General features: G+C 38.3%; 1 protein-coding gene across 1 annotated transcript; it reads right to left on the reverse strand.

Moving 5' to 3' along the window:
• Positions 1 to 898: 898 nt before the first annotated feature.
• On the reverse strand, positions 899 to 2,411 carry LOC145115088 (autophagy-related protein 8C-like). The gene is made up of 6 exons (XM_079051253.1): positions 2,274 to 2,411; positions 2,097 to 2,156; positions 1,683 to 1,738; positions 1,547 to 1,599; positions 1,294 to 1,412; positions 899 to 1,206 (listed from the first exon to the last, which is right to left on the reverse strand). Exons 2-6 carry the CDS (start codon positions 2,131 to 2,133, stop codon positions 1,112 to 1,114), a joined length of 360 nt encoding a protein of 119 aa, XP_078907379.1. The 5' UTR covers positions 2,134 to 2,156; positions 2,274 to 2,411; the 3' UTR covers positions 899 to 1,111.
• Between the last annotated feature and the right edge of the window lie 9,000 nt (positions 2,412 to 11,411).

Here is an 11,411-nt window from a genome sequence, read left to right on the forward strand (position 1 = left end):
TTCATACGGTTTACCTTGTATTCCCAATATCTTTTAACAAAAGCAATCGTAAAGTTGTTTGGACTTGGAGCCTTGTCACTTCTGCTAGACCACATCACATGTCTTAACTCCTCATCCAAATCCGAGAATCCAGTTCATTAATTAGGGCCCAAGACAACCTACACAACTGAAAGCTTCTAGAGATGAAGTTGACACCATCAAAGTCATCAAACTTCATCTTGTAAAATCAAACAACTCTTGTTTCACTAAAGACAGGTATGTGATCCAATCACCTTCATCTTTCACACATTTTATCGCCTTTGACGTCTTTTTTTTTTTCTTAAGAATTCATGAAAAACTTAATATTTTCATCACCCTCAACCCCTTTTATTTTTACTTTTTAGCGACATCATGTATCATGCATACATTGCAACAAATAAGCTCTTTCATTAATAACTTCTCTAGAACCTTGGCCATTATCCAGATCTTTATCAATCTCACTCAAACGAGATTGAAGTTTAATTTGGTCATCCTCTCTCCTTTTTTTGTTTATAATCAACATGCCAAGTTCTATTTTCGTTTTAACGCCTTCAGCTTATTACTCTCATATTCATCTTTATACGTAGGCCAATTCTCTTTAATTAAATCGTCAAAGCCTTTAATATCCATCCAATAGGGGACTTGGAAGCTGAGTATAAGGACTTCTATCCACGAAATCATACAAAACTAGTCAGCAATATTTTATTTTTTCTTTTTGTGTTATTAGTTCTATGTTATTTAATATTTTATATGCAGGAAACCAACCAAGACAACATAACATCGTTATTATTTTTATAATATCAAAAAAAAAAAAATTAACACGATTGGCTTGTAATTTTATATTAACACCATGTCAAACAAATCTAAAACAGCAGGAAAATATAGAAGCTTCAAACATATATTAAACTTCTCAACTTGATTCCATGCAGATACCATTCATTGTCTTATATACTATTTGGATCTCGTTCACAAGATTAGAGTCACTAAGAGAGAGTAAGATATGAAATCAAACAGAGCATGCACCATTGATAAAAGAATGTACACATTCATCCATCACCTTCTTCGTATTTACATTCAGAACCACTTAACAGCTTCAGACCAATCCAAACGTGTTCTCCCCACTGTATGTCATGTACAGGAATCCATCCTCATCTTTGTTTTCCTCATAGATTGCAGACATCATTGCAGCTGTAAAACATATATTATACTTATTATCAAATCACATTACAACAAAAACACATACTATTTGAAAAAATATCATGTCAATTTACTAACCAGTAGGAGGCAGAATGTTCTTCACAAAGATAAAGATGGCCTTCTCAGCGCTCAGCTTGATCCTCTTTCTAACCACATACACAAACTGTCCCACTGTGAGATCAGCAGGAACAAGATACCTGAAATCATATAAGACTTTTGTTAGAAGAAAGAGGTAGTCTTCAGACTTCAATTGCGTTTTGAGTTAAAAAAATATCAAAAAACATAAAAATAAATGTGGGGATGGTTGAATTGAGACAAAGAGATGACTAACTTTTTCTTGTCAATGTCTGGTATGTCGCTTCGTTCAGCCTTCTCTACAATAACCTGCAACATATAGCAATAATGAGAAAATAGCATACAGATACATATCAAGAATGTTCATCATATGAGAAGATTATATGTCATACCGGAATTCTGTCAGGGTACTTTTCCCTAATACGAGCAGCTTCAGCTTGGCGCCTCTCTGAAAAAAAAAAGAGTTACATCACATAATTTGCGATACAGATGTATATATACTAACATAATCAAACAGCATTAATTTGCAGATCGGCATAACAGCTTTAAACGATTCCCAATTCATGTTAAAACGAGTAAAAAAGTAGATCTACGCAAACCCTAATGAATGATCAAAAGCTATCATGTGAAAAGCTATGATTAGAGAAACAAGAATTCGAGTAATCCTATCTACGCGACGAAAGAGAGACCAAGATCATACCGATCAAACCACCCAACCAACAGAAGACACTTCGATTTCTAATTACTATAAGCACGAAAATATGATTTTAGATGCGATAAAAAAAATACAAGGATTGGGAGAGTACCAAGAGGATGTTCCAATTTGAATGAACTTTTGGCCATGGCGATCAAGACTATGAAATCAACTGTAAAACAACAATCGATGAGCAGATCGAATTAGGGTTTTGATCGAATACAAAAAAGCGAAAGAACCGATTTGAGATTGAATAATCAAAATTCTACAAAACAAACGAAGATCATACCAAAAAAATCTTGAGGAGATGAAAGAGAAATTTTGTGCGAAATTTTATAGAGAATTCAGTTTCCAATGTTGATCGGTGCCTCAAATCTGGTTCTTTTTATATTCTTGATTAGGGCAAGGGGAAAGTGTATACGACATCATTTCATATGGATGCCTCTAGAGTTTAGGGCCTCTTTTTGTTTCACAGGCCCATCATCTTATCAATGGAAATGGCTGATTGGACTGGGCACTTCCAACCCAATAATCTTTACACACTTGTCCAATAACCCGTTAAACGGTTCAAGTTCAATAAGGTTGTCCGGTATACTCAAGACAGACCGGCTCTACGTCTATGTGGTCACGAGCGTTTTCGTGCACACTACCTCGGTCATTCGTGGTCGGGTGTTTTCGTGGTGGTTCGTGATGCAGACGACGAGAGACAACGCCCAATCAGGGCTTCTTCTTCTCTCAGTTCTTCTTCTTCTCCCTCTATTTCTCTCTTCGTTCTTCTGTTCGTGGTCGCGGATGGTACTCCTTGGCTTTGTGGTGGGTGGTGGTGACCGATATTGGAAGCTCTCCACGATCGTTGTCGTTGAGCGTATAGCAGATGGTCTAAGGCCAAACCGTATACAAAGCACGAATGGATATGTGGTATATACATGGCCACAAACCATGCTCGTGCACACCGTCCTGGTGTGTCGTTGTGAGTCGTGGTCGTGGCTATTCGTGGTGGCTACGATGGAGGCGGACGACCAAATGAATTTCAAGGCTTGGATTCGATCGTTCAACAGTCATTTTTTGTAGTTTTTATTTTTTATTTTTTAATTTTTTTTCTTTACAAACTCAATACCTATATAAACACAATAAAACTTTCACTTCTTATCAAATTTTACACTCTCATTCTCTAAACCAAAAAACATATGGATTTCTTTAAAGATTTTGACTCGAATGATGACGGAGAATTCATCTCGACCTTCTTCAACGTTGTGCAACATTTTCACAATGAAGAAAGTTCAAATGTTGCACATTCGAGAGCGGTCGTCAATCGTGATCGCCAAGCCACACACGACTTATTAGTACATGATTGCTTTGTCGATAATTGTCTTTACAATGAGGACACGTTCGAACGTCGTTTCCGTCAAAATAAGACTATATTTTTACGTATCAGTAATGATTTAGAGACTCGTTATGATTTTTTCAAACAAAAACCCGATGGTAGAGGAAGAATGGTTTTTCAAGTATACAAAAATATGCGGCTGCACTTAGGTATTTGGGATACGGTATAACATTTGATGCATCCGACGAGTCCTTAAAGGTATCTGAGAGGATCGTAATTGATTATGTAGATTGGTTTTGGGCATGTGTGTATGAGGTTTTTCACAAAGAATATTTGTGTAAACCTATTCCACATGATATTGAGAGATTATATTTGGCTCATGAAGAGAGACATGGATTTCCGGGTATGCTTGGTAGTCTAGATTGTACGCATGTGGCTTCGGAAAAATGTCCAAATGTGTGGCGCGGTCAATTTACGTGAGGTGATATAGGTGAGCCAAATATAATACTAGAAGTTGTTGCATCTCAGGATTTGTGGATATGACATTCGTTTTTTGGAGTTACAGGGTCTAACAACGACATTAATGTTCTTAGCCAGTCTCCTCTTTTCAATGATATTTGGACTGGCAAAGCACCTGATATGCCGTTCACGGTGAACGGACATTCGTACAAATACGATTACTACCTTTGTGATGGGATATACCCTGATTATTCGACATTTATGAAGGCATACTCGGTTCCTCGAAGTGAAAAGACAAAGTTGTTCACAAAAGGCAGGAATCAGCGAGAAGGGATATCGAGAGAGGATTTGGAGTCCTCAAGCAGACATGGCGTGTAGTGAAATATGCTACACGACTCTAGGATAAAGATAGAATTAAACGAATGGTCGAATCATGTATTATAATGCATAATATGATCATTGAAGATCAAGGTCGAGCGATCTGCATGTATGATCCAGACGACGTCGTCATCCCGATTGAAGAGTTCATACTCGGAACGACTAAATTTTTAGCACAAATTGTTGAAATTCATAACTGTGAAACGTGTTTCAATCCTCGAGAAGATGTCACGGAACATTTGTATCAACTCAACATGAACGAAGATTAGTTTTTTTTTTTACTTATGTTTGTTTGTTTTTTTAATTATAGGTTATTTAAGTAATGTGATGTTTTTTTTAATTCTTGGTTAATTAAGTAACGTAGTTTGAAGTTGTATTTTTATTTTTATAATTAATGAAAAACTAGTAAAAATTCAATGTTTTTTTATTTTTAAAAATGTAATTTTATTGTATTTTCTAATTAAAAAAATGATGTGGAGTGGAGTGGTAGTGGTGGGTATCTCATAGGTTTAGTGATAGTTAGTGATGATGATGTGACACCCACCACTATAGTGGTTAGTGTTGGGTATAACAGATGGTCTCATGTAATGTTTGGTAGAATTGGACTAAGACAGAACAAAATCATTTGACGAGATGGTTCATGGTTGGTATTGATGGAACAAAACGTCAATGGAACAAAAACTTATGTAATGAGACTAAAACTTGTAAATTTAGTCTCCCAAAAAGAGTGGAACTAAGTTGGACAAAGCAAAACATTTTTCACAACTCTTCTTTTCTATTTTCCTCTCCCTGCAAATCATAAACAAGAATTTTTTTTATCTATTGCCTCTCTCGATCCATCTCCCGTCTGTTGACGATTGTTAAGGCAACAAATTTTCTTTGATCTTATTTTCATCTTGATCCGACCATCAATTTCTTTCCAAAAAAACCTTGAAGCATTTGGTCTAGTGTGTTCATGTGCTTTATTATTCCATGAAGCAAATCCTTGTCTAGAATCTAATGGAAGGAAAACTCCTAAAAATTGATCTAGGTTTAAAAGAGGGTGATTATATTTTATAGGGGGGGGGGTTCGATTTAGAAGAAAAGGAAGTACGTGAATGTTTTTACGATCACCTGCTTCGCTTTGTTGTGCGATTTATTTTGAATCCTCCATAGTTATAAGTTTTGTTTTTTGTACTGGAATCTTAACATGCTTTGCGACGTCTTGTAATTTTTTTAACTTGGGAGATGTGATTGAGGTTTTATTAACATCTCACCATTTGATTTTTTTAAAGGAGCCCAACGTTGATATGTTTGATAGTCTACATATAATTCGTTATGTCCTGTCATGTTCGGTTATGTCTAGTCTAATTTAGTTTCGTCCAATCCAATCCATTTTTCATGTCCGATTATGTCCGGTCTAATTCATTTCTGTCCAATCCAATCCACTTTTGTCAATGTGCCAAACATTGCCTAAAAAACTCAAAATGGAATGAGTAACACCTATAACATCACATAATTAGGGATATTATTAAACTAACTATTTTTTAATGTAATATTTAAAAAATAATCATAATCTTTTTGAAAAAAAAAGTAAGTGGATGTCTGATAGTTTCCGATTGAGTCAGAGTAGAGTGTGACTGATCTGAAGCTCTGACTTTCTAACCAAAACCATGTTGTTTGATTACGGCTTTGCACCCATATAATTATAGTGTGCTAAGAACACTCAAGTATCTTAAATTTCTTCCAAAATCTGGGTAAAGCAACACACATCATATACACACCATCTTCAATTCTTCATTCCATATCACCATCTAATCTCATATAGAAATTTCAGGTGGAACCATGACAAGTTCTTAACGAAAAGCATCCACAATTTCAATAAAATTAGATGACCAAACTTCATCAATTACACTGTGCTAAGAATCACTCAGGTATAACACCATAACTATTCAAGATTTAGAATCGACTAAGTTTAGCAAAGAAAGTCTTGGAAGTGTAACATCCGGACTTCCAGGTATATTGTTTATTTATTTATTTTGAGGAATATTGAGCAACTCGACGAGTTGGTGCTACAACTCGTCGAGTATAGTCGCGTTGTGCCACGTGGGATTAATGATCTACTCGACGAGTCAGAGAGTCGACTCGCCGAGTAGACGCTGGGCAGTGAAACCCTAAATCCTTGGGTTTGGGGCCTATATAAGGGCACTTATAGCCTCATTTGCGGCTCATCAGATGCTTAACCTTTCTGTGTGAAACCCTAATCGAGTGTAGTGAGCTAAAGGAGTCTCCAAGCTAACCTTGAAGGATTTTAGTGCATCTTTGAGGAGGAAGAGGAGTTTGTTCAGCAAGGAACAAGAAGGAACTGTTGGGGTTCAGGCTATTTCTTCCAGAGCTTCAAGAGGAAGGAAAAAATCTTGAATCTTTCCCCATCATTTGGTTAGATCTTATGAGTTGAGAAATTAGGATTTTCATCACATTTTATTTTGGGCTTAGAGCATACTGAGTTATCAGAGGTTTAGACCTCAGATCTGGACCTTGTGAGGTCCCTAGAGCCCAAAGGTCCCAACTTTATTCATCTATATGAGGAGTATGGTGTTTAACACCTTGTGAGAACATGTTTTGGTGGATGGGAGCAAAACCACCATGCATGAGCGTAAAGATCGAAGCTTTACGTGACAATCGAGCTTTAGGATGGTAGATCTGGTGTTTGGAGTGATAGATCTACCTTAAAACGTTTGAATGAGAAATCAGATCGAAGAGACTCGCCGAGTCCATGAGCTGACTCGACGAGTCAGTTAGGGTTTGTCCCGATGGACTGGACCATGCGACAGCTCGGCGAGTTAGGGGTTAACTCGACGAGCTAGACTTTCATGAGACTTATGAGGAACGAGTGGACTCGACGAGTCACATGAGTGCACTCGGCGAGTCAGGTCAAACTTGGACTGTTGACTCGAGTTTGACTTCTGTTGACTTTAGGTTTTGGTCAACATAAGTAATGGAGACCATGGAGGGGTAAAATGGTCTTTTACCCATTCCAAGAGTTAGAGAGAATGAGAGAACAACCTTTGGTGTATTTGAGTATGAGTAGAGTATTAATTAGAGACAATTATCCAATGTGTTAGGCGGAGGCTAGTTCGAGATTTCCGAGTACAAGACTTTTACTTGCTAGCTTACGAGGTAAGTCTTCTCACTATACTTACCATGAGTGGTATCTTTGTGTGACTGAGCTGTTTATTGTGCTTACATGTGTATCTTAATATTCTACATTATGTCTTTGTGATTTATGTTGAGTATTATTTTTATGAACTTATTGAGTTGGGGCCGGAAGGTCCCACTGAGATACATTGACCGGAGGGTCTTATTGAGTTATAGCCTAGAGTGGCTATTGAGCTGTGTGTGGTATTTTGGGGAACTCGCTAAGCTTTGAGCTTATCGTGTTATGTGTTATGTGTTTCAGGTACTTCTCAGGATCACGTGAAGGCGCCGACTTGATTGTACACACATCAAAGATTGAGTTATGATTGAGAGGATCCTGGAGTTTTATATACAGTTTTTGGATATGAGTTTTAATGATTTGACATTATGACATTTTGTGATTTTATTATTGGAATAAATGTGTTTTTAAATTGAAAAATTTGGCTTGAAAATTTACGTTGTTACAAGTTGGTATCAGAGCCTTGGTTTGAGGGATTCGGATGCACCTCCGGGTGTGTTTGGACTCAAACTGAGGATTTGAGAAAAAAATTCAAAAGAAATGATTTTTCTAAAATGAGAAATAGTTTTAAAAGAAAATGAGTTGGAGCTGTGTGTACAATCAGCCAGAGCTCGAACGGTGATTTCCCAAAAATACCCTTACCTTTGTGTTATGAGATATTTTATTAGAATTGCATGCTAGAGAGTAGGCTAGGTATTTCATATTCTAGGGCTAGAGCTGCCTGATTTGTGATGCCTTAGCCTAGGAGATGCTTTGATCAGTGTTATCTGTTATTTGCTTGAGTATGTGCTGAGTCCTGAGTCGGGAGATAATCTAGGAAGAGAAACTTAGATGAGCTTGAGAGGAGTCTTCTGAGAGAGTAGTTTGTGATTCGTGAGATATAGAGTATTTGTGAATTAGAATCCAAGGAGGAGGACTTGGGGTGACTACGGGTGGGGTGTGGAAGGTAGTATTGGGCCCGTACTACTGAAAGCACCCGGTCTGTATGCAATCCAAGTAAGAATCCTTAGGATGCTAAGGAACAGGTAGGGATGAGTAGTCGAGTGTGAGTATGCTCGAGCGAGTCTCTGATGATTTTCGTGTTGTGTTTCAGAGACATCATGGTAGGTACACGCCACACCCCAGAAAGCAGTGGAGTTAGCGATGGTGAGATTCGCAGGATGATTCACGACGAGGTGGCCGTAGCCATACGAGAGGCTATTCCGGAGATGTTTGGGTCTATTAAGACCACTTTGATCGAGACATTTGACGAGCGATATGTTGCAGTTAGCATTTCATACTCATAACCCTTCCAAGGGTCAACTCGGGTCAAAATCCAAGTCAAGGTCAACGCCCTGGCCAAAGTCAACATCTGGTTGACTCAACTCGCCGAGTTGGTCCACCGACTCGTCGAGTTCCATAATCCAAAAAAACATTGGGACTTCACTCCTATTTTGGACTCGAAGATCAAAGAACTCGATGAGTTCAAGGATGGACTCGACGAGTTTAAGGCAATGTCCCAACTTGTATGAAGAAGAACTCGTTGAGTTCAAGAAGAACTCGACGAGTCAAGGGCTAAACACTTCAACGTGTATGAAGAAGAACTCGACGAGTTCAAAAAGAACTCGGCGATTCAAGAGCAAAAGGTCCCGATTCTGTATGATGGTAGGTATTCTTAAGTCTCATGAAAGTGTTGTGACTAAGGAAGCGAAAGTAGTGTCTAGTATGGGATCCTTGGCCCTTCTCTCTAAAGCGAAAAATGTGGCAGAAGATGAAGAAGAGTCAAAGATGTCAGAATGTGATCTGACAAGCGAAGAATATGAAATGATGGTTTCCAACCCGAAAAGGTTTGCTCGCAAAAAGTTTCCTATTGCCAAGAACCGAAACTGGCAGGGAAGCTATAGCTCAGAAAAGGCCAAAGAGGAGATCAAAAATACTCCTCAGAAAGAAGAAGAGAATAAGGATAGCAAATTGGTGGGAGACTTCGGATATGATTGCAACTTCTGCCATGGCAAAAACCACTTTGCCAAAGATTACATGTTGAGAAAGGTATCGGAGAAGAAAGAGGGTGAAGATGATGAAGCGTACTATATGCACATGTTGGAGGAGATAAAAAGAAGAAAGCCTCTAATAGTTCAATGAATGCTTTGATTGTGCAGGAGAACGTTGTGGATGACGAGTTCGGTGGTGTAGAGGTCTGGTCTACAGACTCTGAAGATGAAGAAGTACGTAAACCCACACATGGCAAGGCATTTGTGGCGAAAGAGAAGAGTACTGAGTCTGCTGGGAGATGCTTGATGGTGACAGCTGGGGTGTCACAAATGAGGGGCTACACAACTGAAGGCGAGTATGAGGAGGAGAATCTGAAGGAATATAAGTGTTTTGCTGCCAAACCTGTGAGCAAGAGGATCAATGACTGCGATCAGTTGATCCAGAAGGTACAATCCATTCTCGAATCACTTAAAATACCTGTAACTAACTATGAAAAGGAATTAAACGATTTGAAATTCAAATTTTCTAGTTTAAGTGGTATTCTAATGCAAACACGCCTCACAAATGCTAACCTAACCGATCAACTTAGCAGGGTGACATCCAAGAATGAGGAGTGAAGGATGTGGATAGAGAAGACGGAGTTAGAGTTAGTTAGGACAAGAGATGAAGTTATTTATTTGCAACGTGATAATTTGAAACTTATGAAACAAAGAAACATTTTTTGCTTAATTGCTAAACGTTTATATACAAATATTACTCAATTGCATTTAGATTGTGAAATTGGCAAAAAGATTCACAAAATGATTTTGCCCTTCCTTGAGTTAATGGAGGACGAAATTGATATTGATGGTTATAACTGTGAATCTATTGTCTCTTCAGATAACATCTCTGACGCCTACAGGGTTGGTCTGGACAAAATTGAGTCCTTTATCAAGTCCAAAGACCATAAGGACATGCTTAAAAATATTTTGGACGAGAATGATAAATTGAAAATCAAGACAGAAACCATACAAAAGTTTGACTCATTGAATGCCAAGTTAAGTTCAGAAAACAAAATAAATGTTGAAAACACTTCTGAATTCAACGAGGACAGTGATATGAGTGAAATTTCTGTAGAGGGTGTGGTTGACTGTTCAGAATTTGTCAGGAGCGAAACCGAACCTACCAAAGGTCTAATATCTGAGAATTCGGTTGAGTTCGCTCGAGTGTCCCAAGATAAATCCAAAGTTCTAAAACCGAAAGCAGTGGTTTATCAAAAGGTACAAACTGTACCAAATCAGGTATACGCCACAACAGGGGTTACTCAAAAACACACAACCGAACTGACAGCCATAGTAAACGAAGATAACGCGGGTGGTTGTGATGATTATTTTTGGTATGCTCCAATCGACAATGCAGATGAGACTGTCAGTTTATCAGAGAGAACCTCATGGAGGGTTAAAGGCAGATACGTGGCAGAACCACTCAATAAACCTACAAGCTTTGATGTACCCAACACAAGTGGTACCAAAGAAATCCCAAGCAAACCAATGACGGCTGCAAGCGAAACCTCTTCATTGAAGAGCGAAAGTCATATTGAACGACCGAAGCCAAGAGCAAATATTCACAAGTCTCAAAAGCAGCTTGCTGAACAGAAATGCCAGTGAAACAAAAGATATCAAAAGAATCTCAATGAAAGGAAGCAGTTTTGGAACTCCCAAAACTCCAATTATGTTCACACAGAAAAGGCATCAAATCTCAAGGCGAAATTTGGATCAAAGGATAATTCTGGTCCATGCACCCACTGCCAATCCTGCAGTCAAGTGAACCGAAAGCCTAGTTTCGTTCCCAGTTTTTGCAGCGACAAGATCCGAAAGACTAGTTTCGGTCCCAAGTCTAGCCTTGATAAGAACCGAAAGACAAGTTTCAGTCCTCAATCCCATCCTCCTCATTCTCAACCAAAGCAGAATCCTAACAATGATGTCAAGGATTGCAAGGGAAAAGGGAAGCTCGTCTCTGAAGACAAAACGCAAACAAAGAAGACGTCTGCTAACCCTAGGAAACATGAAAACAAATTTGTTAAGAATCAAAACAAAATTCCTCAATCTGATTTAAACAAC

Source organism: Lactuca virosa, chromosome 5 (assembly GCF_052849685.1).
Source record: "Lactuca virosa cultivar CGN04683 chromosome 5, Lactuca_virosa_CGN04683_v6, whole genome shotgun sequence".
In the NCBI taxonomy this organism is placed as follows: Eukaryota; Viridiplantae; Streptophyta; class Magnoliopsida; order Asterales; family Asteraceae; genus Lactuca; species Lactuca virosa.

Excerpts from the sequence above, each read along its gene's own strand:
- LOC145115088 (XM_079051253.1), bottom strand. The coding sequence starts at position 2,133 with ATGGCCAAAAGTTCATTCAAATTGGAACATCCTCTTG. Across the intron at positions 1,739-2,096 it reads CAAATTGGAACATCCTCTTG|AGAGGCGCCAAGCTGAAGCT; the intron begins GTACTCTCCCAA and ends TTTTTTTTTCAG. Across the intron at positions 1,207-1,293 it reads GAACATTCTGCCTCCTACTG|CTGCAATGATGTCTGCAATC; the intron begins GTTAGTAAATTG and ends TATGTTTTACAG.